Genomic DNA, 25,026 nt, shown 5'->3' on the forward strand with positions numbered 1-25,026 from the left:
AAAGCCTAGAAGCATTGACTGCAAAATATTACACGTTGATATAATAGACATTCCCAACCCTAACCGTCATGCTCGTATCAATAAAAACGTAGGTTATTTAGGATAGCATTTCTTGTTAAAGAGATTAGTTAGTTAGTATTTACTGTTTGTTTAAACCCACAGGAAGGGAAACACGGAGTCTGGAATGCAGTGCCACGTCAGTGTGAACCCGTTAATGTTTGGACTGTGTTTATCGTCTCAAAATCCTTGCTTAGTTTCTCTAGGATTACATCCAATGCCTTTACAATATAGCTATTACTTGTGTATCTCACCATATATAAGTGCAAGTTATAGGTAAATGCTAGCTGAGCGATTACTTATTTATTACCTAAAAGAAAAGCACCTTGACAAGATAGAACATTAAAATTGAAAATACGACATTGATCTTTAAAAATTTTAATAGGTAAGCACCTAAAACTTACATTAAGAGGAATATTATAGGACTATAAACCTTATTTATTTTAAACATAACCTATGCTAGAAATAACCCCTAGACTAGGAAAGCCCGTACCAATACTATTGGCAAGTGCGAAATAGCCCCAAGGGGAAGCACGGTGTTTATGTCGTACTCGTACCGACTAAAAACCCATCGGTGTTCCAAACAATCGCCTGGTGGCTGGGCTACGGGAACGCTTTCGCACACATCCGCGATTTCTTATAACAGCCTACTACAAAATACATATATGCAATTTCTAAAAGTTGTTACTATAGATTTATGCAAATTCCAATGTACCCATGCAAATATATCATCTAGCGTTGCTAGTCTACAAGCACAATAACAATGGGTGTGTACGAAGGGCCGTCGACACTCACGATTTTGATATTTACATTGAACCTTTCAAAACACATTCTGCAAATGATGATGCGAAACATTCTTTCATATTAAGATATGTATAGAACAGTAAAGAAAATTTTTCCCGGTTAAATACGAGCTTACTTTTATATATAACCTAATAAAACAATACAATATATACAAACAAATAGAAAATAAAACAGCTAAAATATGTTATAAATATTTTTTACAGGTTTTAGGATATGTAGTTTTACAACTTTGTGAAACCGTAACAGTTCGACCTTAAGACGTGATATCTGAAGAACTACAGAGAGTGACAACATTAATTATTATTGTATTAAAAATAAAAATAAGATGATATCCCGATACCCTACAACTTAGAACAATTGTATAAGAAATAGCAATCTAATGAAAAACTCCTAAATAAGTATGATACAATCTACCCAATAGAACTTTTAAATCATTCTGAATTTGTTTTCTTAAGCCTGCAATCAAACCTCATCAGCTGACCTTTCGAATGAGCTGAGACAAACCACCGAAGTAATATATATGAATACAAATTGAGACCACTTGTCACAAATAGGCATTTTCCATTCGTTTGCAAATTAAACGTACAAATAATAATGAAATACGATTTATTGAAACCACAATCAATTTCGTTTAATCTTTGGAATAATGTTAAAATTAATTGGATTTTCTGGCAACCACCAACCGCGTTTTACAATCCCAACATCAACGCCACTTCTTGCGCATGTTCCAATCCTTATAATTAAAATCGAAAGGGCATATGAGAGGAAGCCGGAAATTTTTAAACCGTGAACAAAGATTATCTTGTTCATATTCAGAGTTAACTGAAGCGAATCGTTAATGTGAATATATGTATTTCGGAGCTCACTTGGAAGATTATGACATACTTTTACTGATAATTCCCGGCTTAAACCAGAGGCGCGTTTGGAACCCTCCTAGCTTTAGGTTTAAGTTACGAACAAGTTATTACCATCAACTCATAATTATGTAAATATATATGTATGAACGCTTCATAAGTGCCTGAGATTACATTATAAGTTATGTGCGTTTTAAGAAACTAAAATATCACTTGTTCAGCGGTGAAGGAAAACATCATGAGGAAACCAACATGCCTGAGAGTTCTCCGTAATGTTCTCAGAGCTGTGTGGAGTCTACGTGGCACTTGACCAGCGTGGTGGTCTAGAGTCTTAACCCTTTCTACCCCTTCTCATTGTGGGAAGAGATCCGTGCCCTGCAGTGGGCCGGTAATATGATGATCCCAGCAAACAGAAACTAAAACGATGCAAATGCGACGGAGTTTTATAATTTTTACGTGTCTCTGCGTATTTCTGTGTGTGTTTGTGATGCGTGTGTGTATGTGCGTGTGTGTGCGTGTGTGTATGTTCGTGTATGTATGTGTGTGTCTGTGCGTCAGAGGTTTTTTTAAATTTTTATTTATATATTTAGTTATGTTTGGTTGGAAATTTCAATATTTGTTCGTAAACCCGACTATTTATCTAACTATATGGCATGCACTTTTCTGTTTTAATATGCAACTAATACCGTAGTATGAGCAGGTATTATCATAAACGTTTCCTGCACGAGTAAACAAAGAAAATAATAATTTCAAAAGGACCACTAAAAACTTGTAAACCCCATACCCCTTTGTTCGTTCGTTACTAACAAAACAAGACTAACAACCGGAATGTATGAATGTTGATTGTGAACATTGGACGTAAACAACATAAAAGTGTTTTCAAGGAAAGCTAAGATCATACCTCAGTTGGCTGCACGGTACTACAATGGATTCATAAAATCTAAATATTTATTTCTTCTTCTTTTACTATTGAGCTTTACTCATATATCATGATATGGTCATCATTATCAAATGCACATCATTTACACAATTCAACTTAAAAAGCTGACACGCTACGCTACGACTACGCTTCATATTGTTACTTGGTCATCCCCGGCATTCAATGTTAAGTACGTTACAGCTTACTAGTGAATATTCGATAATCATTATTCAAATATTTTAACGATTCTTTTTCACTTATAAGCTGCATTTTCATTCACCTTGAATATAAAACTACCACGTGAAATAATACCGAGGGCGCTATCCGCGCCGAATCGTTCAGCTGATTGCGTAGAAAATAAGTAATCGCCGCGCATGGGTTGAACCTCAACCGACTCACCATTATTCTGAGGTTCTCAGGTTCTCAATGCCGTACCTATATACGATAATAAGCTTCTCTTACTCGTTGTTCTAATTTCTGCCTCATTAGTTAGCACTTTCAGCCTCGGAGCATGAAGTCTCTAATCGATTTACAGGATGAGCAAAAATTGTTAGGTATTGAGTGGTTTTGTCTATAAATAATTCTTGCTATCGTTTTAACAGGTACCTGTTTTATAAGCCTCGATTTGATTTATATATCAGCCCGAAAGCAAACTGGCAATTTCACCCCGTTTATTTACATAGCATAAGAGTTAAAGCTCGTTAACTCGAATTGGAGTGCCTTCGCAAAATATTTGGACATAAATACGCTGAGGATGATAATGACGTCGAAGAATTTTTTTCCGTTTCTTGACAAATTGCGCGCTTTTATAAAATTTACTTTAGAAAAATAATATTCATTCATCTGGTAAATAAATTTTACGGAATGCGTTAAAACCAAAAGCCCATTGCATTTTGTTATTGGAATAATGTTATGTTGAAATTAATTGGATTTACTGGCACCAACCGCATTTTGACACCCCGTCATACGTGCCACTTTCTTGTGCACGCTCCAGTCTTAATGATAATGGATGTAGGTACATGAAACCAGCAATTTCCAACCGCGGACCCTTCGTGTCAGATAACTTGCTTATATTTAAGATTCACTGAACCGAATTCTTGAAAGTTATTGTTTTAAATCCTTTGACGGTGAGTTATAATCTTTATTTCCATTGTAAACGCAAGCAATTATCGATAAACCATGCATTTCGCATCGTCGTTTTTTACCCTTTTCGCGATGAAATTAAAATACCGAGGACGGGTACGTCAAAACTTTCTTTATAACGAGGTACTTACCTGCGCCGCAAGCATATCTCCTATGATTGATTTTCTTTGGGTACACTGCGTGGTTAAGTGGTCGCTAGTTCGAACTGGGCCCTTACTATTATCGATTTGAGCAGTATTATATTAATTTTTTAAATTAGAAACATTAGCGTTAAAAATATATAAATAATACTGCCATAATCGGTGGTAAAGCTTTCTGAACCGACGATATTTAAAAAACTGTCAGTTTATAATTTTCTTAATTTTATGTCGGCTCAATCAGTTTAGCCATTTCGTATATTACACAAATAAAAGACATAATGGTAAAATACTAAAAACTACGTGCTGGCAGAATGAAAATAAATTATTATAATTTTAATAACTGTCGAACCCTTCAACATACGAGTAAGTAATTTTTTTAATTTATTTTATTAATATAAATTCGTAGTAAAAACATCAAGGTATAGCGAAGATGTTAGAAGATTCAAAACTAAATATCTCGCCGTCCGCGTCGCAAACGTGTTTTAACCGATTCCAAAAAGTGGGAGGATTGGTTACCCTCTTAATTGAACTTTATCGAGTTTGTAATCTTTTATTAACAGATTACACTATCAAGGTAGTCTCTGATGAGGATCTTCAGAGGTGGATGATGGAACTCTTCAATGGATAAAAGGTTACTTAACCAACCTTTCAACCGACATGCCGCCTAGAAATATATATAGGTAAATCTTTACCTAACTACCATACCCCCCGACAGAATATCACCAGGTAAGATTGCAGACAAGGGCTAACTTCTAGTGGAATAAAAAAAAAGTAAACAAATTGGGAATTGCTTACTTACCGAATTCTGCAGCCGTTTCAATATCTCCGCAGAATTGGCCGGGTCCGACAGCTCAATGGCGCCGGACACCTGAAACAAACATTGCTTTGTTTATTCGCCTTTCGTGATTATTTTGTCGCTTATAAGTTTGTACGCGGGAACGTTTTATTAAAAGGCAGGGCTCGGCTACTTCAATGACAGGGCGCGCACTTTATATTTCGTAAGCTCTGATCGTTTTATGTTCCTTTACTTTATTATTACAAATCATGTACGCAATACAAAAAAGGGTCGGTATTAAAGTATCAAAAAATAAAGTACCTAGTTCTTTCTTTCTTTTATTCTCATAGTTTCCAAAACGACCTGTGGATGAATTGCAAACTATTTGAGCAGGCGAACTAGGAAAAAATACTTTTGCAAGGGAAGGCTTATAAATTAAACAGTTTGTTTTTACAATAACTTTGAAAAGTAAATCAATAAATAAATTTTGATAGCTTTTTTTATGTTTGCCAGATTTTTTACTAAATTGATTAGCATTTTCACAAAATATGTGTTAACAGTTCATTTAATTCAATTAATATTAAATCTAACAGGCCGAGCTGATGAAATTACTCATTCATAAAATCCTTGTCGAAAACTATTATGACTGAAGAAAAGTATACCACAATCCAATAACTGGGTCAATAGCTCCGCAGAGAGAAAAGCGCAATATCCAAGTCTGTATTTTATATCTCCGGCGCGAAGATATTAGATAAACTGTTAAAGTTTCACGAACATTTGGATCCCTAGATCCTTGAAAGTCTACTAACGAAATAGCCGGCCAATCATGTAGAATTATACGACCCTAAAGTTAAACGTTTACGATTCATGGAAATTTATAGAGATGGCGTAAGTATATAAGCTATAGGTTTTAAATAAGCAATTTGTGTTTCTCTGCCTTTAACGTTGACCCAAATTTCAATCAATAGACAGGGACATTTGGCTATTAATTCCAGTCAGGTACCTAGTAGCTTTGTATAAAATTTGTCTTCATACGCAGAAAAATGTTTTACTGTCGTTACTAATAACTGGAGTGAATATTCTTCGTAATAATCATAGAAACTTAAATAAAAGATTCAAGCATCTTGACGTTTCAGACCGCCCAAACGTCCGGGATTATCCCGCGTCCTAGCTGTCGTTGTGAAGAAGACATTAAGTTTATAACATTACACTTAATGTTACATTTCTAGCCGATTTTCAAAAAAGGAGGAGGTTATCAATTCGGTTGTAATTTTTTTTTTTATTACCTCAGAACTCTGTCATTTATAAACCGATAAAGAAGGATTTTTCAATACTATATTATATAAATATTTTCTACAATTTTCAGTCAGTGAAAATTATTTGTTCTTTAGTTGTACGTAAAAAAACTATGTAACGGAGAATACCTTCTATTAAGGAATTAACGGAAAATTTGTCACCTGATAAAAATCTTAGGGAATTACACAAACTAAAATAAGATATATGAAATAAATATGAAAATAATAAACTGATATATATTACGATAAGCTATAAATTCTGAAGAAAAATAAATAAAAATGCATATCTACTAGCGGACCCCACCGCCATCCGTCGGGCTGATTTGTGAATTCAAACGAATACCAAAAAATTCATTTAAGTCGGTCCAGCCTTTTAGTAGGAGTTCAGTGACATACACATGCACACAAGAAATATAAATAGATATTTATATACATACATATATATATATAAATAAACGGAAAAAAATTGTCTTTATCCAATCAGGTTGGCTCGTTTTATAACATGGCCATATTCAGCTCACCGGATTTTAGCAGTTGAATTCCTATTGAAATGTATAGTATGAACTTATGAAGTACCTACGGACTAACGAATGTTTACGTTTGCGAGAAGTTGTAATATTTGGCGCAATAAGGTCACTTTAAACCGACCCTGGCCGCCAGCCAGGGTGAAACTGGGCTACGGACAGTTTATCTGAATTTTATTAGCTCAATGTTATATCATGCATTTAATTTTATTATCTTGCGTTTGTTTACGACAGTTTCTTAAACGAGCAGTAATTTATTGGGAGACATGCTGAACCTACATAGTTACTATCCTGATGAGTGAAATGGTTAAACCTACTCTCTGTTTATAATTTTTATTTACTACTAGAAGTAATATCGTCTGGAACCCGTTACTCGATTTTGACTCTTATTAGGCCAATTTTTACAAGTACTTATCTAGAGTTGCTTCGACTACTTACTACTCAAAATAGTGCCACACCCTCTTTTCCATTAATACCGCGCCCAATCATGTAACTTTATACATATTTTGCATGTATAAAGTTACATGTTTTACTATATATAAAAGAAGAATATGATTTAATACAATATCTACATAAATATATTATGGTAGTTGATATGATTTTTTTTAAACAAACAAATATCTCACTATTCAGTCTTGGAATATCACTTTTGGTGATAAAGCACTTTCGTATTCGTCACAAACAAAATATACCTTACTCGGTATAAATTTACGTTTGGGACAGAACTTTCAGGCAACAAAAACTTCAAATGCTCATTACTAAATAAATCAATAATTTGTATAAATTAAATAGCCATCATTTTTGAGCAAGAGCCGTATTGTGGCTTACGTAAAAGTTCCTGCAAGCAAAATTCAATAACCCTGTTGGTTTGTTTAAAGTTTAAACAATTAAGCTAAGCTCTGGGCTAACTACTGGGCTTTCCACTGGGCTAAGCTACTTTTGTTTACAATCTTAACTATCCAAACCATCCTTACTATGTATGCGAAAGTGTGTTTATTTATTTGTTCGTTTATTTGTTTGTCCTTCTACCACATAACTAAGTAACCAGTCATATTTATTTATGGCATGGGATAGTTTAAAGGACGAAAATAAAACATAAGCTACTTTTCTTCTAGGGAAAACAACAAATACCCCGGAACGGTGTTGGAAAAGATCAACTACTAAGTTTCTTGCCGGCTCTTCTCGGTAGAATCTGGTTTCCGAACCGGTGGTAGAGTTACTACAAACAAACCTTCTTGACGTTTCAAAAGTTTTTATCAAGTAGGCCTATTTGAAATAAATGAATTTTAAATTTTGAATTTGTGTTAATCGTCTTTACATATTATGCACAACTATTATTGATAATGAAATTCTAGACAGCAAAGTAGAGAAAGTGATAAACGAGCCATATACAACGACAAAAGCAGGTTTATCAGTTTACTTGCGGCTCTTATACGAAATACGAATCAACCTCAGGGCAGTAATTTGTGGTTATTGTCTGTCGTGGTATCTCGCCACGTTTGCCATACCATTGTGGTGTTCTATGGCTGTCCTACAAATTGTCGTGCGAAAGGCTGTATTTACGTGTAATCTGTTTACATGTATGGATTTGAACTTTGTGAAAGCGAAATACCTTGGCCGATATTAGGAGTAGATAAACAAAAGTAACGGACTTTTAACTGGTGTTTATGGGACAGGTCTTCCTACATTCAATATAAGCTAAACATTAGCTAGTAGTTTATATATGCATTCTAATTCTAACCAGGTTGCTTCTTTAATAGCCTTAATAGTTTTAAATGACAATGTGAGATGGTGATAACAAAAAAAAATAACAATCGGCTAAGTTTGTTGTGGGCTTCATCTTAGACCAGGACGCGTTTGAAACCCTCGTAGCTTTAGTTTTAAGCTGACGAATTTAGTTATCGCCATCGACTCACTTCCATGTCATATTTTACATGTAATGTACGCATCAAAAGTGCCATGTGCCTATTTGAATAAAAAAATATTTGACTTTGACTTTGATTTTAAGTAAATACCTTATAATGCAACACAATCTCTTGGCCGTGTATAAAAAAACTATTTTAGTATGCTATACATACTTAGTGCACGTTAAAATAGATTTCTGAAACAACAATAAAGTAAAACAATAATAAAACTGAAATATATTGATTTGAATGTTGTTTTTCTTTCGCGCTAAAAGTTGCTTCCGCGCTAAAAGTATCACAAAAAATTATCTAAAGAAAGGAAATATTCTGTATATTCTAATAGTCTGGTATAAACTGGACTAAACTCAATATTAAATGGAAAGTTCGGTATACTTAATACCGTCATTAAAATTCCTTGAACGATTTAAACAGGCACCACTGGCTCATCCGCTGAGTTCTTTCGTATTAAAAAAAACTAGATTATTCCCTGTAGAGGGACAAAATTTACGTGTCCATCTGCCAAAGCACGGCAACATGGAAAAGAAGAAGTTTAGTTTATTATTATTCACACTATATGTGTACTCGGATATAAAAGACGCTTGCGCCCTGTATACGAGATATACTTCACGTGCATAAACAACACTTGTTTTCTATATACGAGACGTACTAAACTTGCATAAACGACACTTGCGCCCTATATACAAGACGTACTAATTGTGCATAAACGACACTTGCTTCCTGTGTACGAGGCGTACTAAACTTGTATAAAATACACTTGCTTTCCGTAGGTTTACGAGGCGTACTAAACTTGCATAAAAGATACTTGCTTGCTGTATACGAGACGTACTAAACTTGCATAAAACACACTTGCGAGATGTACTTCACGTGTATAAACAACACTTGTTTCCTCTATAGGAGATGTACTAAACTTGTATGATATACACTTGCGCTCTATATACGAGATCTACATATCTAATGATTACAATTTACATGATATCATCCACCAAACTTTGTTCAGATTGAATATTTGAGAATCAATTTAAAATGGTAGGTACCTCCTACCTACCTACCTTTATTAATCTTGTTATTATTCTAAATACTGCGAACCAAGTTGAAACATTATACTACCCTAGAACAGCTAAGATAGATTTAAAAAACAAAAAGGTAACAAAAGTTACAATATAAGGTCAAAGATAGACAGAGCTAGACAAGGGAAGGGAAATTTTTGTGATACCATAACAGCAATGTTAACAAAATCAAACAAAACGTGATAACACGTGATAATATTCATAGTACGTATACCTACTATGAATAATTATGTGCAATCATATTTTTCTAGATATAATATGAAGAATACCGAAGCTCTTTTTTATGAAGAATCATGTATTTTTGATGTAAAATCCTTTATCGTGGTTGATTTTTTAAATGTACTACCTAATGAATATTTTTGTAGAAAAAAGTATTTATGTATTAGATACTGACCATCATCATCACATTAGTCGGCCAAGGCTTGATCAAGCAAATCTCTTAATAATTTGAGTCGGTCAAGAGCGCGTACTCCGAACTCCCAAAACCTTTATGTTCCTCTCTAGTCCACCACTCCAGCGACCTTTAGGTCGTCCTCGGCCTCTACGTACTATTTCCCTATATCAATTAGTCAGAGCATGTGGTTAAAACATTCGTATCGCTTTTTCTTCTGGCTTACTTTACAAATAACATTATTTGGATACAATAGTAGAAGGGAACTACTTTGGTATAATTTTTTTTTTTTTGATAAAATTTTCCAGTTCCACGTACATTTTTAAGCGGGTAAATGCATTTTTAAAAGAATCTGTTATCGTAACAAATGTGTTAAATTATGATAAAGACGAATCGATCGAGAACCCATTTATCAAAATCGGCCGAATAAAGCACTCCCGGGCCTTGATGCTCCTGTATATTTATATAGCCTATAGGTACATGTCTATACATACCAACTGTAAAAGTTAGAGTTGCCTTTACTTTAAACCGTATCAATGAAGTATTTTCATCCGATTGCAGGAATCGATTACTACGAAATAGTAAAGCTTTTAGGCGACGTCGTTTTAGACTAGTGTTGCCCAAATTCAGTCTTGGTCTTGCAGTCTTGGTCTTGTTCTTGCGTATTTGCAAGACCAAGACCAAGAACAAGACCGCGTATTTTTAGCAAGACCAAGACCAAGACTGACCGTGCAAGACTTGAGCAAGAACAAGACATAGCCTGCAAGACTCTTGCGTCTTGCAGCTAGGACTTAGCGCTATTTCACGGAGTAGTTAGGTGTAACAGTTCGGTGTATAGGTAGGTAGGTAACATAGCGAATAAAAAAATATCTATTAAAATCAAACTGAGTGCATGCATAGTTATGTTTTAACCATCGGCACTTTGATAATGCGGCATCAAAGGTTTTGTACTTACTTCTCAAAGAAATTTGCCGCTTTTCGGAAGTACATGCTTATGATACACGCGCCGGCGGCTTCTTTTGAAATCTAAAACAATCGTTGCCGCCGCGCCGAAATCATAACATTTGACACTATTCATGCAAAATAATTTCGAATTTTAAGAGTACCTACAGGTGTTCCAAAGAATAAATAAGTTTCAGAGTGCTTAGAATGAAAATGAATACATTATACTGATCACGCAAGTAGTATTATGATTAGGATAAAATGGTGAGGATAGGTAGTAGATGTCATAATAATTCATTCTAGTAAGTAATTATAATATTGATTACTTATATGGTTTTAAACTAATTACTTAGGTACTATTATTGTACATTTAGTCATTATATTTCTTAAGTTTTTACAAGTTGTTTTAGCAAATGTAAGCTTATAAATCATAAATGTTTATTAAGAAACAGTTACTTCCATGGAAAACGACATATAGGTCAGTTGATTTTTCGAATTTCTTATCAAATCTTCAGTTATTTATTAATCTGCTTGATCTTTACTATGGCTATGTTAATTCAAGCTCACAATGTTCCAATTCTAATACGTTTTTCTAAGATTTAAAGTAAACTTTAATAAATAGTAATAGACTAATAGGTAATTGCAAGACTTGCAAGACTCTTGCTGCAAGACCAAGACCAAGACCAAGACTGGGAGCGCAAGACCAAGACCAAGACCAAGACCAGGTGTATTGGCGCAAGACCAAGACCAAGACTGGCTAAGTCTCGTCTTGTTCTTGCATTTGGGCAACACTATTTTAGACAATCCCGTTTTACTTCGTAAGTGCATAATCTGTTCCGAAATCGTTACCTTTTACTTATCATCATCATAATCATCATCAAAGATTTTAAACTAAGACTTTCGTGGTTAATCAACATTTCCTAAATATAGTTCAACGGGTACATACCACGATACTATTTTGGATTTGTCTAAATTTCGACCCAAGTTGCATGGATCGTGGTCATGTCATGGTCGTGGGTAGTAAGATTCTGCCCGTGACATCCAACTTGACATCTCGTACCTACGCAGTCCCGTTGTGACCACGATCCATGCAACTGGGTCGAAATATCGACAAATCCAAAATAAAATATTATCGTGGGATGTACCCGTTGAACTATATTTAAGAAATAATCATCATATCAACCAATGCACTTCAACTGGTAGGGTGTAAGTATTTTGTAGGGTGTTCCAAATTCCAGGATTTTGTGCTGATTACATCGAAAGGCTCTATTTTTTGGCAACTCGTTTAATGTCGTTTGTGAGTTTGACAGTTATATTATATATCAAATATATATTAATAATTCCATTCATTACAACAAGTTCATAGTAGTTCTAGAAGAACCAAAATTCAACACAGTTTCTTAGAAGGTGTTCGAGACATCAAATTTCTCCGAACCGAGACCGCGGATTCGTTGAAACGTGTCCTATCTTCAACTGCTGATACTGTCGAGCACAAAGTATTAGTTATAAGTTAGAGTTTACTGTTATTTGTTATTTTAAGACATTATTTGGAAATTGAAACATCGGAAAGCTAAGGTCTTAAAACTTTGTAGGCTGTTGATGATTAAAATAATGAAATTTTACGTTAAGTCCGTCTACGCTTAGGCAAATAAAAAAATTAAACGCTTTTAGACCATGATAAGTGAAAACAATACTTTTGTCTTCTAAGATGAACACAATGCGGTATGATTCAAAGATTCGGTGCCAGTACATAATATGCCGCAATGCTGTAAAAATAAACCCTGCACACCACTCCCTGGACTCGATCGCCCTCATTCTCGTTAGTTGATCGACTGCAGACCCCCACTTATCCGTCCCTGATTACTAGGTCGATCAGGAAATCGCAAAGTCAATATGCGAGTGTTTATTTTCATAGGTTTATTTTTCGATGCTCTTACGCATGGAAATGTTTAAGCGTTCAGAACTCGGATGCAATGGAATAGATATGTACTTACTTACCTATTTAATTTTTAGAATGGTTAGATAAGTTTTAGTTTAGCATTATTGTTTATCAGTTAAATGTTGGTTAACAATAACTGAATAAAACCGGGTTAAAATATGTGACATTCTTTATCGACACTAAGTTTTCTGACTCACAAAATAAATACTGCAATTAGCTGTGTTCGTAAAGATAAAATCACCGAAAACTTTTGTCTTGAAAACAAAGGCCAACATCAATCTGTCTTTGTAATTGTGTAATTAAGCAGACCATGTTTGTTTAAATTGCCCCTTTGAATTACACTCGCATTTCACATCAAACGGTTATCTACATAACTACATTATACATCAATTATTTTAACATTACCTATTCTCATGATGCGAAGCATCAGAGAGTGCTTTACGATGGAAAAATTTTTTTCGCCTCATTTCGGCGGCTATTTTTATTATTATAGCCTTGTTAGTTCACGGAATCAAGATATTTTGCATACTATTGTCGAGATAATTTAATGGAGATTAATTCCATACTTTTAAAAAATTGATTTACTGCAATAGAATTGGAAAAAAACACCAAAATAGGTCAAAAAAATTTCCTGTCCGTCATGTGTGAAACCCGAAACACTCTTAACTTGTGAAAAAATCCATTATTTGAGTTAAATTTTTTTTTTTAAATTCTAATCGACGATTGTAGGTCACTGAATGCGAATGATTAATTAATTCAGTGTAGTTTAATTGCAATTAATAAAAAACGAAAAGTCCAAGACTGTATATCTATATATATGCATGTAAAATTAACATGGATGGTGATATATCTAAATCTATAGATATTATGTACATTTTATTCCACCAGGGGCGCCTGTGCATCACTTTCCTAGTACAGCTGATGTAAATTTTTTTTTTTTTTCATTTTTTTTTTTTAATATTTGATAATTAAATGAGCATTATGAGTCGTGCACTTTTGGATTTTCCAAATTTTTTAGCTTCTGATGAAAACACTTCTGCATAGAGGAATTTACCGTCCTGTATGTACGCAATTGAGTTAATGAGTGGCAGCCACCAATCTGTTACTTATTAACGTCAGGACGTAAAAGGGATACTATGATAGAGGCAAACATGCTTACTAAGTAATATTATAAACTAGCTGTCGCCCACGACATTGTCCGCGCTTGTTACGATATTTTAACCACCCGTAAGGGTAAGGTTTGTTATTCCAGGAAATAAGAATTGGTTTTAGTGTGTCGAACAGAGAAAATGCTGTCCAGGATGATTTTGCTGTTAAGCCTTGTTTAGTTAACCTACGCGACTTTTTTAAGCGCGTGGAAACATTTCCTAGGTGGTAGGGATGAAAAATATCTTTTATCCGTTTCCAGGATGCAAGGTATCTTTTTCCTGAGCTTCATCAAGGTCAGTGCAGAACTTGAGACGAACATAGCAAACCAACAAACAGACACAATTTCGCATTTCTAATATTAGTATTGATGCAATTGTACATTGGTTTATGCAATAGAGCGATGGTTTGACAAGCAGATAACCTTGATATTAGATTTACTTAACGATTACGATTTACTTTACTTGTGATTGCACAATAGTAGTCTTCCATTCATCCTAGAAGACAAAATAAACTAATAGGCTTATAAATAGGTATGATTTTTTGCTTAGTTGTTTGTTTGCATTAAATGTTAACCAATTTACAGAAAACCATAATGAATAATAAACAAGACGTTGATTTTAAATACTTTGTGATTTTAAAAGTAATTACACTACATGAAACTGGCATTACAAAGAAATAAAAAATAAACATTCTCCATGAACCACTCGGTCCATTAGTGAAAACCGTATGAAAATCCGTGCGGCGGGGGACTTTGTTTAATAAGATGTAGTGATACGAATTCCATGCTCAGACTACATAAGAATGCCGACAAGTCTAGATTTCTTACAGCAGTTACTAAATTATCATAGTCGGGTAAATATCGTACCAACCCACCCGAATTCTATCCACGTCAAACATGATGTACGGACGTAGGCCTAGCCTGCAATTTGACTATCCTGGGTGGCTCGGGCGTATTAACTGTCAGTCAGTCAGTTCTGCTACAATATGTAAACATATGCTTATTAATAGGACTGCGTATTGGAATTATATTCACTTTACATTGAACGTAGAGGCTACATTGCCGAAGGTCTGTTTGGTGTGGAGTACAAGGATTGAATTAATTATAAATTACGCCATACAGATACTCCTGCTTTTCGCGAAGTATAGCAAATTAAGCTTAATTTTCATAAAATATGTGTATACCCACCCGAATTCTTTCGATGTCAAACACGATGTACAGACGTCGGCACAGCCTGTAATTTGAATGTCCTGTATTCGGTTCTCCGGCCTATTAACTGTCAGTCAGTCAAACCTGCTGCAATTTGTGAACATGTGCTTATTAAGTATAACTAAGGCACGGTGGTCTCCGTTCGAATTAGTTTAGCTCTTAATAACAATTCAATTTCGCAATGATCATTCATTTGAATAAGAGAACATCACAGTTTTAAAATGCATTAAATACATGTCAACTTCCTACCTACAAAGGAAGTGCTGTCGATTTTTTATGAGTAGGTACCTAAATAGTTGTTAATGTAAAATACAAGGCTATGGTTGACTAAGCATCACATATAATACTTAAAGTTTGTTTCAAGTTTCGCGTTTGGGACCCCGTATAATAGGTATTATAAAATATTTCGTATGTTATAGAAATTGGGCCTGACCCACTCCTTTGCGCTTTTTCGTCCATTTGAAATCCGGATTTTCCCACCGCATTTTGTTTTTATTATCCACTAGCCAAGTTAGCCCTTAAACCTAACTGCAAACTCACGCGATGCTCAATGATGATACAGTTTAAGATGGTTGCGGGCTAACCTATTTAGTGTATGGAAATGATATATTACCCCTAGTCAGTTTTTACGCGGCGCCGTACCATAACGTAAAATAGCTTTTGCGGTGTTAACTAGCGTCGGCCGAAACCTTCCGACAGACCGGACCAGAGAAAATTCTGAAATCATAAATTACAAAATTGCCCCCTCTGGTCATCGAACCCGGTACCTCCCACTCATGAGACCACAGGTTAATAATTAGGCAAGAAACAAACTGGTACAATATAGATATATTATTAAAAAATGAATGTAAAATCCCACACTGTTTATTAAGTAGGTAGAATTGAATGTGAGTACATTCTCTGTCATGATATAAACACGTATAATATTACTTTAGAATATGATACAGTTAAAACATAAAATATTTAAATAACTGGAGAAAAGAAAACAACACAATGATTAACCCCCATTCGGTGAGTGGCAACACAAATTACGAATAAACAGCCTATAAAAGGTACTCGCCATAAAGCGGGATTTATTTATTGCTTTACTTAAACGAAAGTACGTAAAATGAAATAAGATGTTAAAGATCTTTGTCTGAAAGCCGCCGTAAACGATTTAATTCGCAAAGATGACATGGAACGTGTGGACAAAATAACGTCACGAACGTTCTCTTAATATGCAAAACGATAAATTGTGAAGGTTTTGACCAAAATATTTTACGTGAAATTAAAATATCGCCTCTAAAAGTGGCCGCTGAACACGCATTTGTCGCACGGCATCGTTGGTACCAGGATGTTGTAAATACTTACCAAACTGGATCATTTAAGTTATTTAAAAAATTTAAATACTGTCAAAGTATTTTTGTTAATAACACTTTTGCATGTGAAATATAGAGTCGTACGATTGATGCAAGTGTAAATTACTAGCAACAGTATAAGCCAGTTTGCTTTCTTGCTTGAAATAAAAAACCTTCTCCAACGGTAACCCACCAACAAATTCGAACCAATTGTGTTTATTAATTTTACGTTTACTGACTATCAAAATTATCAGCCTATTGTTTAAAATAAGCTCATTAGAAAGTTGCATGACTTAAACACTCCGTTTTTGCCGATTTCTGGTCTACCGACTAATGATATATATATATATATACGGGAAAAGGGATGAAATTTTTTATTAATTTTACTTCATAGCTCCGTTATATTTCGACCAATTTTTATAATTCTTTTTTTATTGTAATGAAAGTGTAAATGTTCATGTTCCATGTTCTGTCTAATTTTAATGAAGATCTGATAAATATTGTGGGAGATAAAGGACATAACTCTTCACAGATAACAGAAAGTCGCGAGGCATATGGGACAACGATCGAATGCATGTAAATACTAATATTATAAATACGAAAGAAATAAAGTAATATAAATATTAAGTTTGATTATATACCTCCAAATTCAGTTTTAAAATATTTAAATTGAAACTATCGCTTAGAAGTTGCGACGGGTATAGAATAACACGTACGGCCGCGAATAACATAGTTTGGAAATAAAACAGGTCCACCTGGTAGATAGCGCTGCAATTAGTTTCTAGGTTTCTTTTAGGTGCAGACGATTGCGCGGGTCAGCTAGTCAATAATAAATTAAGTTATTACTCAAATTATATCGTTTGAATGGCCTGTTCGTCACAGTCCATATAACATACTCATCTTGGGTGAATAAGTGAAAGATTTAATACAGTTTATTGTACACCACATAAAAATACAAAAAAAACAAGCCTTGGCTTGGCATGTTATTTTTTTTGTTTTTAATTAAATGGTAAAAATTTAAAATATATATACTTTATTTTTAATCATTCATAATCAAACCAACAATGATAATTTTATGTTATGTTTTTCTCGATCAAACTGCCTCGTTAATCGTTATGATCACAATTCAAGACTAAAATAACGATTGTCAGATAACGTTTAGCACACTCAATTGGCTCTCTATGAAATGTAATGCCAAAATAATATCGATAGCAGTTTGTCCATGTGCTGAGTGAAGTAACAAAAAAGAAATGTGATTGCTGCTTAGTTCCGGGTCAAATAACCTTCTTATTATGTGTACCTAATCAAATCATGCAACATAATATTTATAGATGACCTATGGTCCTATGGATATTTATATTGCTTGATATTTATATTTACTATAATACAGTTATGAGTGTGAATGTGTGAATTATCGCGTTTTTGAACTTGTTGATTTGCCTTAAACCTATTGAAACAGAAACTTGAAAGATTTTGAGGGGTAATAATTATGAATTAGGTACAGTCAACCTTATTTTTTAGTTTCTATACACCCATATAGAATATATAGATTGATCGAGTTTCCAAACAACTAATCGATTTAGAACCAAAGCATCCACGTAGTAGCCTCTACATTAACTTGATAAATCACTTACAACACAAATATTTCAGCTTCTTGTTAAGAATGTGTTTCTATTCAATTTGTAAGTATAAGTACAAAATATATAAATAGCTTTTATGGTATGCATTGCAAATAAAGTACCACGATCACGGAATACCAAGGATACCATACAGCATAGCGACAGAAATAAATGCCGCCTGTCTCGATCTCGGATTTATCTCGCAAAATGTCCGTTACTTGTATCAATAAATTTAAATCCACATTTTAAATTTATATAAAAAGAGCTAAGATAAAAAGAGATAAGAGATAAGATAAAAAGAGCTTAAAAAACTCTTAAATATAAAACGGCTGAAAAACTGCAAGTGTGTGGGGTTATAAGTGAAGTAAATAAGAAAAATTCTAAATGTGTATTAAACATTACGGAACCGGCTAGCGATTGGAATTGACCCGCAATTTTCTGGCTATTGCCACTAACGACCAATTAACTTACTTGTAGCTTGATAATATTGTAATACAGTATAGCTTTAATGTGTGCTACATTTACCTTTAAATAGGCAGTTTTTCTTCGTTCATCAGGACATCGTGTTTTAAAGTCAAGGACGTGCAGTTTTTTGAATATCCAAAACCGTATAGTACAATGACAAAATATACAGACTACATACAATTAATTTATTTGTCCCAGCTGGAACTCAAACCCGAAGCTGGATTACGTGAAATACTTCGACAGAGAAGTCCTCAAAAAACCCGTTGTTCGAATGACCCAATTCTGTAACACTGAATTCCACAAACTGCCAGATCGACCTTGCATTGTTTTCTGCCATTCGTGACTGTCTTTGACAGAATTATGCTTTTGTCTTGCCCCATAAAGTATTTAGCTCGTCGTTATACTGGACTACAATTAAATGTAGAGTTGGCCAAGAAATTAGTTGAACAATGCATGCTCTCTGGTTATGCACTCGTGTAAGTTACTGTGATTGTATGAAGAGCTATTATTATTTTCGATACAATCTTCAGTAAAATATGTTCAAGTGCTTTCGTGGCTTATTAAATAGATTCAAGGATATGAGTCAGTAGCATTCTACCTCAACGTGCGGTCAGAAGCCATGTGGTGTTCAAACAAATATGTTTGTTGCCTTCTGCGGTCAAGTTAACGGGGCTAAGCAAAGTTTCCACATATTTATCTTGCAAAGCAAACAAAGCATCTCTCACAAGTGCTGCGGGCCAATATTACCGTAAATTGCTTTTGTTCAAAGATGTGTGAAGTTTAATGAAAAAAGTTTGTGGGCAAAAGCAAGCACTCCAAAACGTGGGGAACGATTGCCAAGTGAACTGCTTGGAACTAACCTACATCTAAGCTAGTAGATACCTATTAGGTCACTATACACGTGACCGAAACCTCTCAACAGATAAAACACAACAAATTAAAATCATTCAATCGATGATGAAAGAAGGCAAAACATTTGATCTGATAGTAAAAGGTTGAAAAAGCTTCGTTTCTCTTTTTTTCTCGCCGAAAACTTTTTCCTGTTTTAAACCTTGTAGTTCTTTAAAACAGGGTTTATAGCTATGACAGTTATGTTAATCATGCTGCAGGTTCAAAGTAAAGTCCCATACTTTTTCTAATGATCCCTGTAAAAGAACTTGCTCTGACACTTCTTTAAACTCCTTCAATTTAATTCTGATTTATCAGAGTGCTAGTGCACCCCTCAAATCTGAATACGAAAAAATTGAATCGAGAAAAGTCTGATTGCGTCCGGTTCGAATTTATACGGTCGCTGTTGGTATTTCATGATAGCTCACTACTTTGGTTACCATACAGTATTATGGCTCCGTGATAAAATGTTCAAAATGTAGAACTGACTCATACAAATACATAAGACTATAATAAATATTTCCCGGAATCGGATCGGACGTAGTGCATAAGCGCTCTCATAAAGCAAGTGAGCGGATTTCCATATTAGCTTTATCTCAGCGCTCCAAGAGTTTCATACATAAGCATATTACCCTGATGGCACCTATAAGCCGGTCTCAGTAATTAATCTACTAGAGAGACGCCACCGTATCAGGAAACTAGGTGACATTTTAAATTTCCTCCCGTCTATTACAGGACGTCTTAGAGTCTATTCTAACTTAACGGCCATCCCGGAGAAGTCAGGAACAGCCGTCCGTTATGTGTATTTATTTATTTATTTATGTATTTATTAGCTTTTCAAGGGAAGCAAACAGTACTATTGCACATAAAAGTAATGCCGTATTTTTATATAACATAAACCAATGAAGTTTCCACAACTTAGTTATACAATAAAGCTAATAATACTTATATTGACATAATAAATTTCCTAAAAGTGCCAATTTTGACATGAAAAATGTCTGTCTCACAATTTTTCCTTTTGAAAGCATTGCACGCACGAGATAAAAAGTTATTTGCCGAATCCTAACCTTGTCTTCCATCTAGCCCACGCAAAGGGGTTTACGCCTTCCGTTTTCATGATTTCGACAGTTTGTAAGTCATCGTTGCCCAAGTGACGTTATAAATGGATTGATAGCACGGATAGAGTAATGACTATGGAGGACGCTATTTGTCCGGATGAGTCGGATATACACGAATGGTAAAGAGTTCATACAAATTGGGTTCCAGTCAATGATTGTCGGAACACTGACACTGATATGTCTGAATAGACCATTAAACTGTAGGAAAAATAAATTCTTAAACTAAGTTAACTGTGAGCTTCAATATCGAAGCATTAGTTATCCAACAAAATAAGTCTATAGATTTTCAATTAAATTAGGATCATCTCAAATACTATGCAATATCAACACTTTGTTTTACATAGTGGATAGCCGGTAATACGCAATATACCTATGGTTTTCAAATTCAGGTATCGTGTATTTTACCGATTTCAGTAGAGTTTCATTGAACCCCGCCGTCGATTCAACGATTTCCATCGACGAAAGCTGTAAAAAGAACATTGTGCCATTTTTTCTCCTTTATAGTCCTTCATTTGTATGCGAACTACATCTCCATTGTTGTAACCGCTCCACTTCGCTTTGTCGCCCACGCTGTGACAACTGAAATTAGAGCACACCACGGCCCTGTATAATCCGCAACTTAAGCTCTTTTCTAAGAAACCCCGCGCAGAGGTGTTCGCAAATTTTTTTTCCGACTTAGTAAAACAGGAGCACATTCACCCACTATGTAAATTTGCGATCTGAGAGAGACTTTTAAGCCTATTTATTGCTAAATTTTATCCTAAATGCCAAGCTATGAGCTGTATTACATTCAAATTGACGGAAATAAGCTACACTTCATACATATTGGAGGTACCGCAGGCGATACCCTCTGCATACAAACGCACTAAAATTTTGTGACTCGTGACTCACGTAATATCGTTATACCTGATTGAAATGTGAGAGGAGTCTCACATTTCAATCAGGTATAACGATATTTGCATTGAAATGTCGAGTGTATAATCGGCTTCAGAAATTAATTTGCAAGTGCTAATTTCTTAGATGTGTTACGTAAACGCTGTTGAGGCACGTCGCGTCACCCTATCTGGGCAAATAGGCAATCAAGTGTTAAACATGTTCAATCATTCCGTTCATTGCAGCTAGGAAGCAATTAAGCATTTATTTATAGGCTTGTAAGTAATTAATTGGAAATTTTATAACTACGGGATTAATTATTCTGTGATATTGTAAGCTAAAATAAACATATTGATAGAAGCACATATACATGTATTGAACGGGCTACTACTTTTTGAGTTAAGACTTAAATTCTGTTGAGGCTTAGGCAGCTTAGGTATACCTAAGCTAAGCAGATTTAAAAAAAAATTACTAACGCGCTTATAAAATTAAATAAAGAATTTCATATTTGTTAGTCGAAAAAAAGGAACATAATCTGTTTGCAAATTAATACTTATAACATAAAGGCCAATCACATAAAAACGAAAAAGTTGATTTAATATTCCGGGTTTCCATATTCAAATATTCAAGCGCAGGACAAAAAGACGCGCTAACATTTTTAAACAAAACGCAACGCAAAGATATGTCTATGATATGTTATAACATAAATTAATTACGGTAGTGATGTATAATCATAGGTAGCGACAGATTCATTAATAAAAATATTAATTTTAACACTTGCCATCCGATGGGTCATGAGAAAACCTGGTAAAAATAATAAAAACAAATCATGATACTAGATAACTTTCTTTCGACCTCTAATAATCAGGACATATCCCCGTAAAAAATGTTGGCGGATGATCCTATTTTGACCGAAACAAGCTGTAATAGCATGCCAAAATGATGGCCCCACCGGTTTGGCGGGTCAGGGAATAAGGGTCAGGGCAGACCGAGCATGAAACTATGTGAGGAGGAGCATTTTGCCACATTTCTTGAAAAATTGTTCTTATCCAATTCGAATAGAAAATAGTGTAACAACAATATTACCTAGCGGGACATACGCATATTCTCTTCTTCTATTGTTTTATCCAATTTCTTTACTTTTTTAAGAATAGTCATCATAACAGATACGGTTTGGTTTAGGTTTACACCATAATATGCACCTCAATGTTGTAGTTTCTGACCTAGTTTAGGGTATAATCTGTTTGCGAACCTAATAAATAAATAAATAGGTACATTTAATCACATCGCACGAGAATTCGCCAGGTGCGATTGTTCCTACCATATGAGCCACGGGAGAGTTACGTCTACCTTTTATCTCGGCTATCTCTATATAAAAAATACGGGTAACGTGTAGAGATAGTTATCGGGGCTTGCATGCTAACCCTACCTGCCAACACTTTAGTACAGGTGCTTGTACAAGCTTGCGCTTGTTGCTCAGTCTGCAGTCTGCACTGACCCTAACTATACGAGAATGATGCATCCGGCAAGGAACATGTTAATACATAATATACAACTCATCAACGAAACAAGTTTGTTAAACGCTATACCTTACGTTTGTGCACAGCCTTTGAACGGATTCTTTGAAACAGTTTTGAGCTGTAATTACCTCGTAATTATGTTCCGAGCATAGGAGGTCTAATACTGGGATAACTGTTTGACGTACAGGTAAAATTCTTAATGCAAATTTTGCCTGATCGAGAATATTCCACTCTCGGATATTACTGTAGGTAGGTAGGGCAAGGGCAGCATTTAGCAGCAAATCCAAAATTCTTCCTTTTGACTTTGAATATTCACATTTTCAATCGTAAATACTGATTGCACTGTAAAATACTTACCCCCAAAATATTATTATCGATACATATTGCAAAAAACAGGACTTACGTTAAATGAAATGAAATGAAATTTATTGTTAAAATATTAGTCATTTTACAATAGTGTTGGGAATCCTGAAGTAAGTTTTAAAGTAAAACCTGTGTCTCAGGTTCCCCGCTAGAACCATATTTAACCTAATGTAAATTAAGATTTTGCCAGATGTATTAATTATTAAACGAGGTGTGGTGATCATTTATCTACTACTTACTCGTATATTGGTCTTCGAATAGAAAACTTGTTTTGATATAGGTACAATCAGAAGTTTTGCTAGTGTAGTTATTTAATATCATTAATTTAGAATAATCCCTTGAATAGTAGTTATAGGTAGGTATTTAACATTGCTGTCGAAACGTACTCAACAAACAAGATTTAACATCTTCTAAAACGCTGCCAAAATTATCACTTATAATACCACAAGAGTGTGTATTCGGGGGATTATTTTTCCGTCCCAAATGTCGGCCAATAGAATTGCACCATGAGACGAAATATACAGTTAACAAATAAGAATTTCATAATGAATAAATATAGCAAAATATATATAGCAACTACCAGAGAAAATTTTCAAAAAAATATCAGTATAATACCATGTAGGTTGTACCACGTGACGTCGAATGGTGCAATTCTATTGGTCGATATTTGGGTCGGAAAAATAATCATCGAAATCCTATAATTCAATCATTTTACCTTGTATATAATGAGTCAAGTATACAAAAAGAGCACTAAAGTCGACCTACTTTGTAAACAGTTCATACAATAGATCTTTTAAGATGGCATAAGCATTTCTGTGATCCTTTGACGCGGTATCAATCATGTAGGCGAAACAAATGGCAAATGCTAGTTCAGTGATCGTCATAACGATAACTGAGGCCAGTTTCGAAGAAAGCATTATGGAACTCAAAGGAGGTTCAAGTGAGAATAAAACTAGCGTACTAGGGGTTCCAGATGTCACATTGGAAGAGAAGTTCAACAACTAATTGGGTTCGGTCAGCATAAATAAGATAGTAGTAGGTATGTTTTTGTTAGAGACCACTTTTTATGCTTTCTTTAATTTGGGGCCCCATTTCTGGCAATGTACAGAAATTGTAACAATTTATTTCGAAACTGTTCATTCCTGGGCCCTAAGTTTGCTATTACAATTGTACGTCAATGATAGGTCAGCGGCGAAAAAAAAAACCAATTTGACACTAAAGAAAATATATGTGGGCCCCACACTAGGCAAGCCTGTTGTTTAGGTTTTCAGTCTTTTTTTTAAGAAAAATTGTGCACATCGATAACAACACAAACAAACTTTTAGCTGTTTGTTTAATAATAACAAACATTTTTTAATTTTATTTTATTACTACTTTTGCCATTGATCAACCAACTACTGAGTTAGTTTCAAAAGCAGACTGGAGCTCTGCTCCCCAGGAATTTATGCCCAAATTAAAGATTATAAGTCACTATGAAAGCATCTTACATGTTTTAGAGGCAGGCAGGCAGCCTCACAGGCTATTACTATAAAAGATTTCAAAGTAAAAGCTCCATGCTTGGAATAAATATACTTTAGTATCCATACTTACAAATAAGAAAGTATGTCAGTCTTTGGTATTTCGGTGTTAAAGTCCTAACAGAGATTATCTCGCCAGGGCCGAAATTTCGTCAAGATCGATATATAACATTAGTAGGCACTATTATCTATTAT

General features: G+C 34.6%; 1 protein-coding gene across 4 annotated transcripts in view; it reads right to left on the reverse strand.

Moving 5' to 3' along the window:
- Positions 1-25,026, reverse strand: part of LOC120636011 (tensin-1) — a 169,885-nt gene that overhangs the window by 78,138 nt on the left and 66,721 nt on the right. For all 4 annotated transcript variants that reach the window (XM_039907244.1, XM_039907254.1, XM_039907235.1 and 1 more), the window contains one exon: positions 4,717-4,785. In XM_039907244.1, coding sequence (XP_039763178.1) covers positions 4,717-4,785 — 69 coding nt within the window. The remainder of the gene's footprint in view (positions 1-4,716; positions 4,786-25,026) is intronic.

This window comes from Pararge aegeria, chromosome 3 (assembly GCF_905163445.1).
Source record: "Pararge aegeria chromosome 3, ilParAegt1.1, whole genome shotgun sequence".
In the NCBI taxonomy this organism is placed as follows: Eukaryota; Metazoa; Arthropoda; class Insecta; order Lepidoptera; family Nymphalidae; genus Pararge; species Pararge aegeria.